Source organism: Geotrypetes seraphini, chromosome 8 (genome assembly GCF_902459505.1).
Source record: "Geotrypetes seraphini chromosome 8, aGeoSer1.1, whole genome shotgun sequence".
Classification (NCBI taxonomy): domain Eukaryota; kingdom Metazoa; phylum Chordata; class Amphibia; order Gymnophiona; family Dermophiidae; genus Geotrypetes; species Geotrypetes seraphini.
Window position 1 is genome coordinate 43,246,118 of NC_047091.1, and position 19,561 is coordinate 43,265,678.

Below are 19,561 nucleotides of genomic sequence, written 5' to 3' on the forward strand. Positions count from 1 at the left end.
ATTGGTTAAGTGCTACTGAATATCTGTAGAGCCCCGCACAAGCGATTCAACTGACCAGGAGCCATTTCTGGATGGTTACTGTAAATCACTTTGAATATAGACACCATAAGTTATTCAGCTAGCGACTGAATATCACTGCTATCTGGAGAATGTTTTGGCCAAAACCCAGTCCTATATTGTCTAGTTAACAGGCTGTTCACTCATATTTTTGGCTAAATAATCTCTGAAAATATACAGATAGTGAAGTTACACATTTGCTGGCAAATATTTGAATATGGGGGCAGTATTCTGCACCCCTAAGTTCTGTAATATGAACAGAGCCTGAACAGCTGAAGAGATATCTCTTCGAAGGAGATAGCAGTGAGTAGAGACACACAAAGCAGGAAAACAGCCCACACGGACAGCTAAATAGTGCCAATATAACCCCTCCCCCCTTTTACAAAACCATAGAGTGGTTTTTAGCACCAGCTGTGGCAGTAACAGCTCCGACGCTCATAGAATTCCTATGAGCATCAGAGCTGTTACCACCTCGGCAAGTGCTAAAAACTGCACTATGGTATGGAAAAAAAAAAGGGGGGGGGCAGGGTAAGTTTCTTGTATTTTATTCCAGACGTGTAACAAAAGAAAATCTTGTTTAGAATTTCTGGGAGGTCATGATGTACGTTGGCTTTTGGATTTGTACCAAGTAGTATTTTAAACTGGAAATTAGTTTTTTAAATAGAAAACTTTATTTAAAAAGGGTGTCTTATGGTTTTGCTTCTGCCCTTGGTTCCTTTCTGATGGGACAGGGGAAAGGCCTGGAGTGAAAAGCTGTAACAGCGCTGAACTCTGGACTTTCGGACTTCTGCTCTCTCCAGTTTTGAGACTTTTATGTTTTCAGTTCTGGTTTCACTGTGTTTTCCAGGGGGCTATGATTCATGGTTATGATAGTTGCAAACTGACAGACTGTGTGGCTGGCATTGAAATTTGCACTTGTGCCATGGAATTTGGACTTACAGTCCCTTGGCAGCCAAAAGCCTTCCTGAGATCCTCCTTTATGCTGTCAGTGACCAGCACATAGAGGACAGGGTCCAGAGCACTATTCAGACTGGAGACAGCCAGGGACAAGGAGAAGACAACATGGACTTTTCTCTCAAAAGCACAGCTGGAGCAAGGGCCCATGTGAGAGAACATAGCTGTGCGGACCAGTAACAGGAGGTGGTACGGAGCAAAGCACAGCAGGAAGATGCCTATGACAGCAAAAGACAGCCGTTTGACCTTGTTTTTCTTCTGGTTGCTAAGGGTGCTGCTTTGGTTCACACCCTGGAAAATCCTCATATAAGAGAAAATCAGGACCAGCAGTGGCAGCAGGAAGCCTGCTGTGAAACGGAAGTAGTTAGAGGAGGCGATGCTGCCCTGCAGTGGATACCTATCGTAACAGGTGGCATTTTCTTGCTTCCCAGCTTTCACAGACACAACCAAATGAAAGGTGAACACTATCAGGGTGACCAGGCCACTGACAAGGCCTGCTGTCCTGCGGCTGCGTATGGCCAGCGAGCGGACAGGATACACCACTGCTAGGTAGCGGTCCAGAGAGATACAGCATAATAAGAGGACACTGATATACATGTTGGAGTAGAAGATAAAAGCTACCAAGTAGCAGACAGGCCCTCCCAGGGTCCAGGTGTGATTGTTCAGGACATAGAAGATCCACAAGGGTAGCGTGAAGATATAAAGCAGGTCACAGATGGCCAGATTCAGCAGGTAGATGCTTAGGACATTCTTCCTTTGCTGCACCTGCAACATGATGGGCCATAGTGTTAGGGCATTCATAGCCAGACCCAGTAGGAAAACTACACCGTACAGGCAAGCAATGAGCACCTGGCCAGACTGGAAGTCGATTCCACAGCGGGCATGCTCCTGAGAGCAAGCAGTGCTGCTATTCAAAGCAGGTACCACCGACACCAGCAGGGGATTAGGAGTCAGGCTGAGGGTCATTGTGGTTTGCTCAGAGGAAGTAGGGAGAGGTGTAGCCAGCATCAGCTGCAAGGAAAAGAGGGAGAACATTAATGAGGTTAGAGGAAAAATAACAGTGACATAGGAAATGACAACAGAAAAATCTAGTCTGTCCATAAAATCCCTTTTGCAAGCCAACCTCAGATCAAAAGGAGTAGCCTAGTGGTTAGTGCAGTGACCTGAGAACCTGGGTTTGATTCCCACTGCAGCTGCTTGTGACTATGGGTAAGTCAGGTTACAGGTTTATTTACTTTATATTCCACCTTATTACTCTGTAGCAAATTCAGAAAGCTAAAGGCCCTCCCTTAAACTACCCCAATAAATTTTCAAAATCACTTGCATTGAACCACTTTGATTGTAACCACTGAGCAGAAATATATCAAGTCGCCTCCCTTATCCCCTCAAGATCTTACTTAATACTTATCCTCTTAACTCATTTCCTGCCATATCTATCCCAAACATGTTCAAAATCTGCTGTACTGATGGCCTCTACCACCACTGTTATTAGGCTATTTCAGGTTCTTTTTTCAACTTTCTAAGGCAACACCAAAGCTCTCCTTCCCCTCTCATTATCAAGTTTTGCTATAATCCCTGTAGTCCCATAGTTTAGTGATGTTTTGCCTTACGCCTGGAATAGACTTCCTGAGTTGGTACATCTTTGAGGCTGCTTTTAAAATCATAACCCCTTTCTCCTCTATTTATACATACGTGGGGGGGGGGGGTGTCAATATTTAATGTTATGGCCAGGAAAGGCTCCTGGCTGTTTAAATCACTTGTGTAGGACCATCCAGGGATATTCAACTGCACTTAATTGGATAGTGTCTCTGAATATCCCCTCTAACCACCTATGCCAAAACTGGTTAGTTTGTGGGTAGTCCAGAAATTGAGTTAAGTCAGAGCAGAAAAACTTAGCTAGTTAGCATCAATTTTCAATCTGCTTACCAGCTAAATAACTGCATAAAGTTAGGACAGCAAGACAACTGAATATTGGCCAGTGTCTGGTCAACTTCTAGGTCAGTGGTCAACCCAGATATTATGGCTATCTTTATTTGATATAATGCCTTTCCTCCACAGATATCAAAGTGGTTTACAATACATTGAATAGTAAGCAAGTACTCTAAGTACCGGTAGTTTCCCCATTTGTCCCAGTGGGCTCACAATCTAACTATAGTACAGTACCTGGGGCAATAAAGGGTTAAGTGACTTGCCCAGGGTCTCAAGGAGCACGCTGGAATTACCGTATACCTGCAACCTCAGGGTGCTGAGGCAGCGTCTCTAACCACTTAGTCACATGGCAGATATAACTAAAGAGAAAGATTGTACCTCAATACTTTGATAATCTTCTCTCTTGCAGATGTGTCTAGTAGTCCTGAACCATAGGGTTAAGCTAGATGGAGATGAATATTTAGATTTCCTTTTAAAGAAAGTAGCACATTTACATTGTAACTTTTTAGATACCAAAGATGTGAATGAGAAAAGCCAATTAACTACAGCAGTTCGATGGGAGGAGTTTTCAGAGGTCTCTAATGTTGAGGTTTTGCAAATTTTATACTCACTGTGTCCAACTAGATAACTTGGCAATCTGTGTTCACTTTCTATAGTTTAAGATCTAGGACAGGGGTCTGCAACCTTTAAGACATAAAGAGCCACTTGGACCCGTTTTCGAAAAGAAAAAAAAACTTGGAGCCGCAAAACCATTATAAAACAAATCTAACACTGCATATATTGTTTCTTATCTTAATGCTATATACAGGATCACTAAATTGAAAATAAAATCATTTTTCCTACCTTTGCTATTTGGTGATTTCATGAGTCTCTGGTTGCACTTTCTTCTTCTGACTGTGCATCCAATCTTTCTTCCTTTCTTTCAGCCTCCTGTATGTTTCCTCTCCTCCAGACCTCATTCTCTCCCCCAACTTTTTCTTTCTGTCTCCCTGTTCCCCCTTCTTTCTGTCTCCGTGCCGTCCCCCAAGCCACTCGGTTTGCTGCCACCGCAATCGGGGAACAGCCCCCAAGCCACCGCCGTCCCAAGCTTTCCGTGCAGAAGTGTTGCACTGACCAGCATTCCGCTCCCTGACGTCAATTCTGACGTAGGAGAGGAAGTTCCGGGCCAACAAGGCATTTCTCCTCATTCCATCCAGCCTGAGCCCCATCTCTCCTTGATCCAGCATTTCCCTTCTGTGTCTGTCAGAATTACCATTCCACCTATTTTCCAGCATCACCCTTCTTTGTGTCCATCTCACCTATATCCCTATCTCACCACTTTTTCAGAATCTTCATTTGTCTCTGTCCTTATCTTTACGCCATGTTCACCATTTGCCCTTTCAATGTCTTTATCTCCCCACACACACTTTTTCAGCATTACTTCTATGTCTCTATTTCACCTCCTCTTCATGTCCCCTCTGTATCTCTATCCTTATTCAGTAGGTCCTGCTTACCCTTTCTCTTCTTTGTGTCACTATCTCCATTTTCAGCTTTCCCCCCTTTTCCTTTGTTACTGCACCCTGTAGCTAGAATCTTTCCACCCTCCCTCCACTCCGGCCCAGCCCAGTATGAAATATTTCCTTTTGTTTCCCTACCCTCTCTCTTTCTCTCTCTCTTCTCCTCCCTCACCCACGAGTCCTGCATCTGGCCCTCTCCCTTCTACCTGCACCTGGCAACACCCCCCTGCTCCGCGGCTCTCTTCAGCAACTCGTCAGCAGCAGTGATCAAGACAAGCTGCCGACATCGAGGCCTTCCCTCTACGAGTCCCGCCTTTGTGGAAAAAGGAAGTTGAAACAAGCGGGACTCGCAGAGGGTAGGCCCCGACGTCAGAAGCTTGTGTCGATCGCTGCTGCTGAGTTGCCAAAGAGAGCCGCGGAGCAGGGGATGTGGCCGGAAGCAGGTAGAAGGGAGAGGGAGATAGGAAGGCTGTAGATCTCCGGAGCATGACACCGACCCCGGCCAGGATGATTTCTTTTTCAGGCGTGCACCTTACAAGTCCAGCGTCGCGGCGGGAAATAGCCATGCTGAGCAGTGAGCTCAGCACTACACAGATGAAAGCCTTGCTTGCTGATTGGTCCGGCGGCACGGCGGGGCGGGGCCGCCAGACCAATCAGCAAGCAAGGCTTTCATCTGTGTATGTGCTGAGCTCACTGCTCAGCATGGCTATTTCCCGCCGCGACGCCGGACTTGTAAGCTGCATGCCTGCGTGACACACTACCGGAGCCGCAGCAAAGGTGGAAAAGAGCCGCATGCGGCTCTGGAGCCGCAGGTTGCCGACCCCCGATCTAGGAGACATCTCTGTCTATGATTATAAATAAGTCATTAAAGTTGAGTGTTATGCCAAAGATTGCTAAAAACTGCTACGATTAAACCAAAGTTGAAGAGGGCAAATTTAGAGGTCAGATCTAGCAAGCTATAGGCCTATAGCAGTATTACCTTTTGGGGAGAAAAGTATAGAGAAATCAGTTTTAAAGCAACTGGACCAATTTGTAGAGGATAATTTACTCGATTGTCATCAATTTGACTTTCGCATGGGTCACAGTGTTGGTTGCAACTGTAGATGAAATAAGAAAAGGCATCAAGTTTCAAGTTTATTATCAAGTTTATTAACTTTTTAATATACCGACCATCAACAGGTATCTGGCCGGTTTACAATAAAATTATAAAAAGAGAAAAGAGTCATAAATATAAAAAGCAGATGGGTGAACATCAAAAAACATAACTTGACTAACATGAAAGTGAGGATAAGAGGGAAAGGAGGGGGAAAGTTACATGTTTTTGGAGAAGAAAGGGAGAAAGTGGGAATGGGGAAAAACATATTGGATAGGGTCGCTTTTTTAAAGTGGTTGGTTAAATAAATTGGAACCAGCGGAGTGAAGGAGAGAAGAAAAAGGAAAAAAAAAAAAAAAAAAGAAGGGAAATAGAGAAGAAGAAGAGAAGAAAAGGAAGGTAGCTTTAAAGACAGGCGAAAGCGTCACGAAATAAGAACGTCTTCAAGTTAGTCTTGAATTTATCTAGATGTTGTTCTTCTCTAAGTTGTTGTGGTAGGGAATTCCATAACGTTGGGGCGACTACTGTAAAATTTATTTTCCGGGTATAATAAAACTCTTTTACGGAAGGAATTCGTAGAAGTTTTTGGTCTGTTGACCTCAAGGTACGTGAGGAACATTGAGGGATGATAACCTTATCAAGATATAGAGCTTGTATGGTATTTTTAGATATATCATAAGCATTTGATACAGTTGATATTGAAACCTTACTGTGAATGCTAATGGAGATGAGGATTGGAGGTGGGATTTATAGATGGTTTGTCTCATATTTTCATGATCGTTCAATTACAGTGAAGAGTAATTAACATGTGTCGAAAACTGCCTGTGTCCCACAGGGGTCAGCACTTTCAGCTCTACTTTTCAATCTGTATCTCTCCTCATTGGGAATTGTCTTTCAAAAATTGAATGTTAGTTATCTCTATGCTGATAAGTCAGGTTTTTTTCTTTGACTGATTGGAGGGTTAACTTTCTAACAAAGTTGTCAAGATGTTTGAAAGCTATAAACAATTGGATAATAGAACAAAAATTGGGTATCAAATCTGGCCAAAACAGATGTGATGTTGGTTAGAAGAAATGAGGACCCTATGTGGCCTCAAAATATTGAATTAGATAATATGCAGCTTGGGATACATAAACAATTGAAAATCTTGAGAGTGTGGCTTGATCTAAACTAAACTAAACCTTAAGCTTATATACCGCATCTTCTCTATAAGGATAGAGCTTGGCACAGTTTGCAAGAGTTTAAGAAAAGAAAATATAATAAGAATTAGTGGTTATATAGAGAGCAGCGGAAATTACATTTTTGAAAATAGCCACGTTTTCAGATGTTTTTGAAATAATTATAAAGATCCCAAATTATGCAGCTGGATAGGAACGTTTTAAAGTAGAGATTTTTCCCTAATTTTCCGATTTAGATAATGCCTTTTAACGAGGGGAAAGATAATTTAAGCTTTTGGATAGATCTGGTAATATTATGTCTCAAAGAGTTCCAGGATAGAGGAATTAATGGGAGAAGAGTGCCATGCAAGATCTTAAATGTTAGTCAGGCACATTTAAAGTAAACCCTAGAGATTACTGGGAGCTAGTGAAGTTTTAACAAAAGCGGGGAAACATGATCATATTTGCTTTTTTGCAAAGATCAACCTAGCTGCAGTATTCTGGATCTGTTGAAGTCTTTGAAGACTTTTCTTGGTTAGACTTAGATAGACCGAATTACAATAATCTAACCTCGAAAGAATGATTGATTGTACGATGACAACAAAATGTTGTTGGTGGAAGGGAAGCAGGATCTCGCTTTCCTCAGCATATGGAGACTAAAGAAGCATTTTTTTTTTTTTTACCAGAGAATTAAGATGGTCATTGAATGAATGTGTTGAGTCTATAATGAAACCCAGAACTTTACTTGAATTCAGTCTGCAGTGAAGATCCATATGGCAATGAAATGGATGAAGGTAGTTGATCTAGTTTAAGGCCAAGCCACGGTAGTTTGGTTTTGGACTCATTCAGCTTCATTTGCACAGTAAGGGCCCACAATTGAAGTTTCATTATGCATGCTATTATATTTTCAGCAAGGTTTGTGAGATTCGAATCTATCTCAAGAAGAACCAAGATGTCATCTGCATATGTGTATAATGTTTCAAAGGGGGATAGATGGAAAAGTTTTAAAATAGACATATAGATGTTGAAGAGGATAAGGGATAGAGGTGATCCCTTTGGGACTCCGCATAGAGGCTTCCAAGAAGATGACATGGTGCCATTCATATTAACAGTATATGAGCGAGATCGTAGGAATTTCGAGAACCAGTCTAAGACTATAGAATCAATGCCTATCTCAGAAAGTTGGTAGATCAAGATATCGTGGTGAACGACGTCAAAGGCTGCAGATAGATCAAATTGTAATTGGATTGCAAACTTGTTACATGAATGTAGTTGCTGAACCTTTGAAATTAGTGAGACCAATAGAGATTCGGTAGTGAAGTTGGGTCTGAAACCATATTGGCAAGGTAGAAGAATGGAGAATCTCTCTAAGTATGATGTCAGCTGAGCAGATATGATAGACTCTAACATTTTGGTCAGGAGAGGAATATTCGCTCTGGGTCGATAACTGGACGGTGAGGATGGGTCTAGATCAGTTTTTTTCAGTAGTGAGGTCAGAGCAATGTGGCCCATCTCTGCAGTAAATAGACCTGATAGTAAGGCAGAATTTATAAGTCTGGTAAAAGATTAAATAGCCTGAATGGGAATTTTCTCATAAAGGTATGAAGGAAACGGATCCAAGGCACATTTACAGGATCTTAGCTTGTGGCACAGTTTTGAAACCTGAGCCTCAGATACATACTCAAAGACTGTCCAGGTTCTGTCTACTGGGATAAGATTAGTGTCGCTGGTCACCAGAGAATTGTAAGAGACTAATGAAGGAAAAGAGTTTCTTATAGCAGCGACCTTTTCATTAAAAAATTTTGCTAGATCGTCTGCTGCTGGAGAGGAAGGATGTATAGATGAATCATTATTAGAAGTTAGTGTGCCAGATGTTGAACAGAGTACTGCTTTGATTATTGGATATGATAATTTTATCACTGTAAAAATTTTTCCTAACTTTTTTTAATGCTGTATTATAGAACCTAATACTGACCCTCCAAGACTGTCTATCTGCGGAAGATTTAGATTTTTTCCACTTGCACTCCAGTACTCGGCATTTCTGCTTCAGTTCTCTATGATAAGGAAGATACCAGGGGGCCTTACAGGAGTAGGAAACAGTCTTAGTAGAAAGAGGAGCAAGAGATATATAAGTAGTCTCAGAAAGGTTTACCCAATTATGCCAGGTGACTTCTGAGGCATCAGGATTGGGACAGAATGTGAGCTGATTAAGAAATCGGGTCCAGAACTGTTCACTTGCAATTTTCTTGCAGAAGGTAATAGATTTTGAGGCACGGGATTGAACCCCAAAGTGAGACATGAAGATAGGAAGATAGAAGGCACCTAAAAAGTGGTCAGACCAGGGGACTTGTTCCCAATGAACATCTTCGACTAAGGTATTGTACTCAGTAAGGTCGAGAAAGCTAATGATATCAAGAGAGTGCCCCTTTTCATGGGTTGGAAAGGTCTTAAGAGAGGGGAAACCCAGGGAGGTGAGAAAACTGCTGAATTCAGTCACGTCCTTGCTAGTGTTGTCATCTAGATGGAGACTGATATCACCAATAATCAGTAATCTTTGAAATTTTAGGAAAGTGCTTGTTATGATCTCAAAAACAAGTTCAGAGGAAAGATCAAATAATGGCAGTGATTAAATCTACATTTTATCATATGTGCATGCTTAGTAGGGTTAAACCAATGTTATCAAGTTATGACTTCCGAATAGTGGTACAGACCACAATTATTTCATAGTTAGACTACTGCGATGTGCTTTACTTGGGTATAACAACTTCATGATGTAAAGCGCTACAAACAATCCAATATGCAGCGGCATGTTTGATATGTGGCAGAAAAAAAATTTGACCATGTTATACCTATGCTGAAAAAACTCCATTGGTTGCCTTTAAACTTTCGCATTGTTTACAAAACTCTTGTACTAGTTTTTAAAGTTATTTACCACAAAATTCCCTGATATCTGACACAAAAGATTAAATTGCATCAGCCGTCTAGACCTTTGAGATCAGAGGGAATGATGCGATTATGTACGGATGAACTTTTTCATGTTCACTATGAAAATACAAGAACATTGTGATCTCGATAGAAGGGGTATCCTTATGGAATAATTTGAAAGGATCATTGAGACTACACACGGACTTGCAAAAATTTAAGATGATGCTTGAGCAGCTGGGCACATGATGGAAGGACACTGCAGATGGCAGATAAGACACAAATAATGTCATTTAATAGTAATTCATTGAAATCCAAAAGCAGCTTCTGCCGCATTTTTTAAATTGAATTCAGTTGCCAATTGTCTAAGATGTGTTAAGTTTTTGCATATTGATACTAGTCTCAAGTTTTAGAGAATGAGATAGGGGCAAAGTTTGTCCCTGTACCTGCGGACTCTATTCCTGTCCCCATCCCCGCATGCTCTGTCCTTGTCCCATGGGTACCCGTCCCCATGTCATTCTTTAGTTTGTAGCCCTTATCTGTTGCATAAAAGGCAGAATCTCGTTGTTCTTGTGCTGACTGTAATACTGAATTTAATGTTGCAACAAGGCAGTGGCGTACCTAGGGTATGTGGCACCCGGGGCCCATCATTTTTTGACACACCCCCCCCCCCCTCATGTAAAATTTTTTTTTTTTTTTTTTGCAATAACCATGAAATGGAATAAATGGTCAGAATAGAAACAGGCAGTGAAAATTTTCTTTTTTTTTTTTTTTTTTTTTTCCAAAGTATTTTTATTGAGAATGGCAAAAGGTCCAGACAAGCAACCATGGTCTGTACAGAAACTTATACATTATCAAAAAGAACACAGAATGAGAGTAACAGCAACAACAAGCATGAACAAGCCTCTCCCAAGAGAAAATTGCCAATGAGAGGCATAGCAATACACAACAAAAGGCCAAAACTTGGGGCAAGCAAACAAATCCCACCCCAGAACCCACAAGAATAATAAGCCGGACTAGACCCTCAGCCATATTTTATAATGAAAAAAACCCCCACAAGCAACAACACCCAGACCGCTCACCAGACACACCAATCCGCACAACAAGCACCCAAGAAACACCCAGCCACCACCCAGACAAAACTACCAGACACACCTACCCCACCAAGCCCAGACCCAACCCCCCCTCCCCAGAGAGTGCAAGCGCAAAGTGGACCGTGAAAAGGGCAGCTGCAGAAGTGGAAAGCCCCAGATAAGTAGGTTAGCTAAAGAAAGCCCACAGATAGAAGAAATCAGGATAACAGAAGTTCCAACAAATGCTCCCACAGAAAATTTTCTTTTATTGAACCTCATTTATGTAACCATTATTCCAAACATAACATAACATAAATTATGTCTGAATTGTCATGACATCAGAAGTACATATGGAGTAGTTGCAGGTGATGCTTGGGACAGTTCTGATTATGTTAGTTTGGTTTTATGTGTTTTTTTAATAGAAGGGTTTTTATTTCTTTTTTTAAGGTTTTGTAGTTTGTGGTCGAGGTCAATAGGTTGTAGAGTTGGGGGTCAAGTGTTGCAGCTCGAATGGCTAGGAGGTTGTCGAACAGTTTTTTTCTTTTGACGTTTTTGGTTGGAGGGTGTGTGAATGGTGCGTGAGTTCTCCTATGTCTGTTTGAAGTGGATTGAATTATTTAGCTGAAGAAATTAGTTACCCCCCCCCATTCCACACACATTAATTCTCTTCCATTTTTGTTCCCATTATAAAAAAACACTGATAAGTTCCCAGGAAAAAAATACATTAAAATAAGAAGTGAAAACAAAGGCCCCTACAGATGAGAACATAACATAAGAATAGCCTAACTGGGTCACACCAATGGTCCATCATGCCCAGTAGCCCATTCTCATGGTAGCCAATAGTGCTGCCCGATTCAGAGAAAAATATTTCATTTGATCCGATTCACCCTGTTGAATCGATTTTTCGATTAGATTCACTGTTAATGACACCGCTTTTTAAGTTTAAACAAAGTATAACAATAAATTTCACAACAACAATAAATTTCACAAAGTACTTAAAAAAAAAAAATCACATTTTTCCATTAAAGCAGTTCTGGAGACATTTGCTTGAACAGTCTTTTTTCCCAGTCCATAAGCAAGCAATATGAAAAAGATTTCCTTAATTATCTACTCAAACATTTTTGCTATTTACTTTCATTGTACCTATACTATTATTCAGTAGAAAAAATGGACTTAACTGTGCAGGAAATGAATCTCCTCATACACCCACCATATAGTGCAAAAATGTGCAAAGGTCTGTTTTTTTCTTTCGATCACTACATAGCCTAATGCCACACAAGCAGCGCTGTTACAAACATATTCTGAAGGTCAATGCTAAGGTTGACAAAGTTTCCTTCCTTGGACCAGAAGGAGATACTGACAAACCACTGGAAGAGATTCTAAAACAACTACCCAGAAATAACACCCAAAGACCCACTCAGTGTGTGAACCAGTTGAGTGGAGTGGACTAACTGGGGGTGGAAATGGGCCCAGAGTTTGCTCAGCAGAATTTCCCAGACTACCTCTTCCTCTCAACACACTGACATGCTACCACCACCACCAACACTAGGAACACCTCACCGAGTATGCCAGCAATGCTTATAAACTTTATAAAACACATTATTATATTTTCTTATAAAGCATATATTTTAACTGAACTCAGCCTTGCCATTCACAAAAATAGAAAAGTTCCCATTTCAAGCTGTCTCATGTACACTTTTCAAATCTAACATATTGTAATCACAAAACAGAAAATAAAATTATTTTTTCTACCTTTTGTTCTCTGATCAATATTCAAATCTTGTTGGTCCCAGGCTCTTGTTGTCTTGCTTGCCAGGGTCTCCTTTCTCCGTGCTAACCATCCGTCTGCCATCTCTGTTCTCCCCTTCCGTTTCCCTTCCCTCTCCCGGAGATCTGGCATCTTTCCTTTTTTTTGTCTCCATCCACAGATTCACCTTTTCTCAACTCCCCACCACCCCAGGATCCACCATCTCTCCCTTTCTGTTCCCAACTATCCTCCTATCCAGTATCTCTATCCCCCCTCCACACCATCCCCTGTTTCCAAGTTCTCTCCCTTTCTGTTCCTTCCCTCCCTAAATCCCATTATGCACCATCTCTCTCCCACTCCTCTGTTTTTAGACCCATTATTTCTAACCCCCAAAGTCTGGCATATGCATGTATCTTTGAACCCCCCCTTCCCTCTCTCCCTCTGTGTACTTTTACACCAGGACCCCCCTCCCCCGAAGGTCTGTCCCCCCTCCGAAGGGCTACACCCCACCCCTGAAGACCTGCACCCCCCGAAGGCCTGTCCCCCCCTTGAAGGCCTGTCCCACCCCCTTGTAGGCCTGTCCCCCCTTTAAGGCCTGCCTGCCTGCCTTTCCCCCCCTTGAAGGCCTGCACCCCCCTTGAAGGCCTGCACCCCCCCTTGAAGGCCTGCACCCCCCCTTGAAGGCCTGTCCCCCCCTTGTAGGCCTGTCCCCCCCCCTTGTAGGCCTGTCCCCCCCCCCTTGTAGGCCTGTCCCCCCCTTGAAGGCCTGCCTGCCTTTCCCCCCTTGAAGGCCTGCACCCCCTTGAAGGTCTGCACCCCCCCAAAGGCCTACACCCCCCCCCGAAGGTCTGCACCCCCCTGAAGGCCTGCCTGCCCCCCTTGAAGGCCTGCACCCCTTGAATGTCTGCACCCCCCCCCGAAGGCCTGTCCCCCCTTGAAGGCCTGCCTGCCTGCCTGTCACCCCCTCCCCCTTGAAAGCCTGCTTGCCTGCCCGCCCGCCCCACCCTGAAGGCCTGATGCCCCGACCCACCCCGAAGGACCGCTCGCCCCCCTGGCCTCCCCGCACCACCTATGAACAGCCGCAGCAGGATCGCGAAGTCAGCGTCGGGTACCAGCCCTAAGGGGGTGTTCCCGGCCTTGCCGTTCAGTCCCCCGCCACCCCCGAAGGACCGCTCGCCCCCCTGGCCTCCCCGCACCACCTATGAACAGCCGCAGCAGGATCGCGAAGTCAGCGTCAGCGATCCCTGCTGCTTCCTGCGCCACGGTCCCGCCCCTCCTCTGACGTCAGAGGAGGGGCGGGATCGCGTCGTAGGAAGCAGCGCAGGGATGCTGACGCTGACTTCGCGATCCTGCTGCGGCTGTTCATAGGTGGTGCGGGGAGGCCAGGGGGGCGAGCGGTCCTTCGGGGGTGGCGGGGGACTGAACGGCAAGGCCGGGAACACCCCCTTAGGGCTGGTACCCGGGGCGGCCCGCCCCCCCCCCCCCCCCCCTAGGTACGCCACTGCAACAAGGTGTCCTGCCTGATTATTTAAAAGCTGCTACTATGCATCCTGTTATAACAAAAACCCCTTGTTGGTGTATCAAATAGAAAAATAGAAACATGATAGCAGATAAAGGTCAAATGGCCCATCCAGTCTGCCTATCCGCAGTAACCATTATCTCTTTCTCGACGTGCCTATCCCAGGCCCTCTTGAATTCAGACATAGTCTCTGTTTCCATCACCTCTTCTGGGAGACTGTTCCACACATCTACCACCCTTTCCATAAAAAAGTATTTCCTCAGATTACACCAGAGCCTATCACCTCTTAACTTCATCCTATGCCCTCTCATTGCAGTTTCCTTTCAAATGAGACTCGACTCATGCACATTTATATTACATAGGTATTTAAACACCTCTATCAGATCTCCCCTTGCCCACCTTTCCTCCAAAGTATACAGATTGAGATCTTTAAGTCTGTCCCCATACGCCTTATCATGAAGACCATACACCATTTTAGTAGCCTTCCTCTCCATCCTTTTTATATCTTTTTGAAGGTGCAGCTTCCAGAATTGTACACAATATTCTAAATGAGGTCTCACCAGAGTCTTATACAGAGGCATCAATACCTCCTTTTTCCTATTGGCCATATCTCTCCCTATGCAACCTAGTATCCTTCTAGCTTTCGCTGTCACCTTTTCAATCTGTTTGGCCACCTTAAGATCATCACATACAATCACATCCAAGTCCCGCTCTTCTGTCATGTACATAAGTTCTTCACCCACTAAACTGTATTGTTCCCTCTGGTTTTTGCAGCCCAAATGCATAACCAGTTTCTACCTTGCCTGTACTGACAAAGGTAATGGAGCATATTGTTTATCCACAGTTGGATCTGACCAATCACTCATTCCTACACCCATTCCAGTATTGTTTCCATACAGCCTATAGTACAGAATGCTTGACAGCTGCAACTTTAGATGAGATGTGCCGTGGTTCTCATAGGTGCACAAGTTTTTTGATAGATCTATAAAAACAATCTGGGGCATTTTCTGTGATCAAATCAAATTTTGTTGCAGTCTATGGGCTGGTGAGTTTGATGGAAGAGTACTGCATTGGAAGCAACTTGTGTGTTTGAATCAAGAAATCTCAACAAATCATGTGTCGAGAACGGAGATCTGTCTGCTGTATTGTTTAATTTCTATCTTTGCCTACTTTTCAGTGTATATTATGTTCTTTGGAAGTCTCGTACCATATTTATGTGGACAATGTTCCATTTTTTTCCCAATCACAGCATCCATCTCTGAGTAGGTAGCCTGTTTGTAGATAACTGATGAAGCTGTCCTTAACCAGCTGACCATGGTTTGGTGTTGATCATAGAGACAGAATTAGTGTTATTGCCTCTTGATTCTTCTGCGATCTTCCTTGCAGTAGTCTAGTTATCATCTTCCAGTCTTCAATCATTGCAACTAGTCCAGAACTCTGCAGTAAGTCTAATGTATGGTTTCATGAAATATAGAAACATGATGGCAGATAAAGGCCAAATGGCTCATCCAGTCTGCTCAACATCCACTGTCTCCTCCTCTCCATAAGAAATGCCACATGCCTCTCCACGCTTTCTTGAATTCAGAAAACCAATCATGTGTTTCTTTATTATATACAGTTGAAATGGTTGCCTATTGCTTTTTGTATATAATTTAAGCTGTTAGTGTTGGTACATACTGGACTTTACCAGGACTGCTCATATTTTGTGACGTCTAAGCTGCAACACTATTTGCCAAAGCATACACTGTGTTTGGCAACTCTAGGGGATTTGATAGTTCCTGACTATCACTGATGGACACTGCATAAAACCAGATGTGGTGTGTTTTCTGTCATTGGACCACATGAGTGGAATAAGTTGCCTATGAAGCTCAAAAAACAAAAACATTTGTCTTCTTTTAAGAGACAGATTTGCCTGTACTTTTTGACTAGGTCAGAGGTCTCTGCTTCATATGCAAGTCATATTAGACTGATATATCCTGACTTTGTGGAGCATTTGTGAAGTATGGGGCTCATAATCAAAGCTTAAACACATCTAAAAACACACCCAAATCGGCACTTGGGTGACCTAAAAGATGGGTCATCCAAGCACCAATAATCAATGACTTTCTGGACATGTCACTGGACTTTTTATGCATCTGAATGCAGTTATGCGACCAGAGCTGAAAGGGGTGCATCTGGAACAGTGGTTAGGGCAGTATGAGGGTGGAATGTGGGCCAACCTAGACATAGTCGTCCTGCAGGGATAATCAATGTTTTACTAGACATCCTGCATGAAACTTAAAAGTTGTGAGTTAGACGATATAAAACAGGCATAAGTGCCATAAAGTTATCCAAAGTGACCACACAGACTCAGGTAGAAAACACCTCACAGGGACTTAGCGAACACAAGTTGTGGAGGGCTATGTATGTTAATGCACACAGTTTAGGCAATAAAATTCTCGAACTGGAAACTGAAATAAGGGATACCAACCTAGACGTGGTGGCGATATCCGAAACTTGGTTCACAGGCTCACATGGGTGGGATATGGCTATACCAGGATACAATTTACTTCGTCAGGATAGAGAGGGCAGGGTAGGTGGAGGGGTAGCACTATACATTAAAGAGAACATCAAAACCACCAGGATCACAGATGTCAGGTATACCGGGGAGTCCCTCTGGGTAAACCTAGCAAGAGGAGGCAAAAAATGCCTGCATCTTGGTGTGATATACAGACCCCCAAGACAACTGGAGGAGATGGACGCTGAATTAATTGAAGACATAGAGAGCATCACTCTACGGCAGTGGTCTCTGAAGGATCCCTAGCTAGCTGACATACCTGGGTCACGGTGTATATGAAAAACTCCATCTTAGATCAGTGGGTAGTAAAACTAAAAACAGCAACCTGTGACTCCATTTTACTGCTCTGAGAAATCACGTATGCATGCAGGCCTGTTCTATGTATCTGTCTTAGTGCCTGGTACAGCCAGGAGGCAAAGGAATGTAGATGTTAGCTAGCCATTGATGTATAGATTATAGGATGGATTTATGGTTTTGTTTTTCTCTCTGCTGTTACCTTTTGGTCAGAGCTGGTTAGAACTGGTTTGAACTGGTTAGGACACTATATAACTTTTGTGTCCGAGATCCTCAGGGTCTTCTGTTTATGCAGCCAGTTCTGCCCAGAAGTCCAGCATATATGCTTGTTTAATAAAAGCCTTTTTAAATCTCTTCAGTCTCTGGCTCAAGTCTCTGCACTACTAAAGGAGGGCCTTATCCTAAAAGGTACCTTCATTTGGCGCAGCCGAACAGGGACTTGATCTACAGACTTGAGCCTGTTTGGCACGATCGTCTCCCTCGGAGGATTTCAAACCTTGCCTCCTACGAGACCCGTAATAGCCGGCATTAACCTGGTGGTTGACCAGGAACGGTTTTCTCGTCGAAGACAACGGATTGCACCTCGAGAAGGAACGAATCGGTGGAGATTTCTGGCTCCTGGTTTTGTTGTGCCGGTACCGGACCTGTCTTGGTAAGTGAGAAGTTGATTCCTTCTCTATCCTGTCTCTATCTCTTCTGTCTAGTAACTTCTTAATCAGTTGTGAAGCACAGAGAGGTATATAGGATTCTGGTTTCTGGAAATTGGAACTTTTGTTGGGTGCATATATAGATTGTATAATATGGGTCAGAACACCATCGAGCCCCTTCAGATCATGCTTAAATATTTTACAACTGCCTTTTCTGGCGATTATGGCGACCCTAAGATTTTTTATTGTTTTCTTCATCCTTATTTTTATTGTTGTCAAAGGCTTAGTATTTGGAATATAATCAACTTTTTGTCATACTTGTCAAATTAAAAAAAAAAAAAAAAACAAAAGCTCTGGGGACACCTGACAAGACACAGAGAACGAGAAATTGGTGATGTTGAGAAATTACCCGGGGAGATGGAAATAGCATTTAGGTTGGAAACCTGGGAAAAGTTGGTAAAGCAAGCCAGCATGATTGTTTTGCCGAAAGTTGCAGACAGGATAGTGTAAGTTGCTTAACAGGGTAAAATGCATGTGGATCAAGACAGAATTAAGAATGTGAGTTCGCACTGATGAACGAGAATAAGGACTGTGATTTTAGATATATGTTGCGTGCAGTGGATTTGTTACAGACAGTGAGTAATTTAAAGAAAGTTGAGCCAGATAGTTTACGTGTTCTCGCAGTTGTCAAAGTGGTGTCTGCTGGTAATAAAAAAAGAAAAAAAAAAAGCAACCGTTTGTCAGACATGTGGGATTTGTGTTTGGCACATCCCTGCCTTTGTATCCCAGTGTTGGGGGATTTAAAGTACAAGACTAACAATGATAGAGGTTAAGTATCCATATTTTTCTGAAAATTGAAATATTTGCTAAACATGGGCTTGATAATTCAAGTTCAAGTTTCAAGTTTTATTATTATTTGATGAATCGCCTATACAAACATTCTAAGCGCTGAACAATTAAAAAAAAAAAACACATTTTAGAGGACAAACAATTTTAAGACACAAGTACAAAGTTAAATAACAAAGTTTTTAAGAGTTTTATAAAAGAGATAAGATCTTTTTCTTTTCTGATGTAAAGTGGCAGTGCATTCCACGTTTGTGGCGCTGTAACAGAAAACATGTCATTTCTTCTTGTACCCATAATTTTAAGGAAGGGACAGTTAATAAGTCTTGTGATGATGATCGTAGAGAACGAGGGGCATAATAAGGAATGATCATTCTAGACATGAATTGAGGCTCATTGAAAGCTAGAACTTTAAAAACCAAGAATAATATCTTAAAAGTAATTCGGTGGCTAATAGGTAGCCAATGGGACTTAATCAATAGCGGTGTAATGTGGTCAACTTTTTTATTTTTTTTTTTTTTTTTTCCCTTTATTACATTACATTACATTACATTAGGGATTTCTATTCCGCCATTACCTTGCGGTTCAAGGCGGATTACAAAAGGTTAATTAAAAAAAGTAGAGTTACAATGATTAGCTAGAGAGGTAAGTTGTAGATCTTATAAACATTTAACGTGTTGTTGTGGGTGAGGTGGTTTGTAAAAGAATTAAAAGGTGGTCGTAGTGGAGGTTCTTTTGTTATTATTAGTGCGGTAATGGGTAGGTCTAATGTCAGTTTTAGAGTTGCTAAGAGGTCGTGATGTTATTGCTGCTTCAGGAATTTCTTGAAAAGTATGGTTTTTATTTCCTTTCTGAACGTCCTATAGTCTGGGGTGGTCATCAGAAGGTTGGAGATCTGGTTGTCCAGTCTTGCGGCTCGAGTGGCTAGGAGGCCGTCGTGTAGTTTTGTTCTTTTGACTTCCTTGATTGGGGGGGGTATGAATGGGGAGTGCGTTTTTCTGTGTCTGGTACTAGGTGCTTGGATGAGGCGATTGTTCAAGTATGATGGGCTGTCTCCGTGTAGGGTTTTAAATAATATGCAGTAGAATTTGAATTGGATTCTTTCTTGGATTTATGAATGAGTTTTATTGATAACGGATGGATTGAGATTACTTCTTTTGTGCTAACAGTCTCCCTTGCTTTCCCGTATTGTGTCTTTATCCTGGTGTTCTTTATGAATTCTTTCTTCCCATGCATGTTTGTATAAAGTGTTATTATCAATCTGATTCTAAAT

At 42.5% G+C, this 19,561-nt stretch overlaps 1 protein-coding gene across 4 annotated transcripts in view; it reads right to left on the reverse strand.

The window, feature by feature from the left end:
* Positions 1-705: 705 nt before the first annotated feature.
* LOC117364550 (probable G-protein coupled receptor 132) overlaps positions 706-19,561 on the reverse strand; it is a 61,445-nt gene continuing 42,589 nt past the window's right edge. For 2 of the 4 annotated variants that reach the window (XM_033953837.1, XM_033953835.1), the window contains 2 exons: positions 5,416-5,533; positions 706-2,022 (listed from right to left, as the gene is read on the reverse strand). In XM_033953837.1, coding sequence (XP_033809728.1) covers positions 922-2,019 — 1,098 coding nt within the window. In that variant the 5' untranslated portion in view covers positions 2,020-2,022; positions 5,416-5,533 and the 3' untranslated portion in view covers positions 706-921. The remainder of the gene's footprint in view (positions 2,023-5,415; positions 5,534-19,561) is intronic. The other 2 variants (XM_033953836.1, XM_033953838.1) reach the window with 2 other exon arrangements.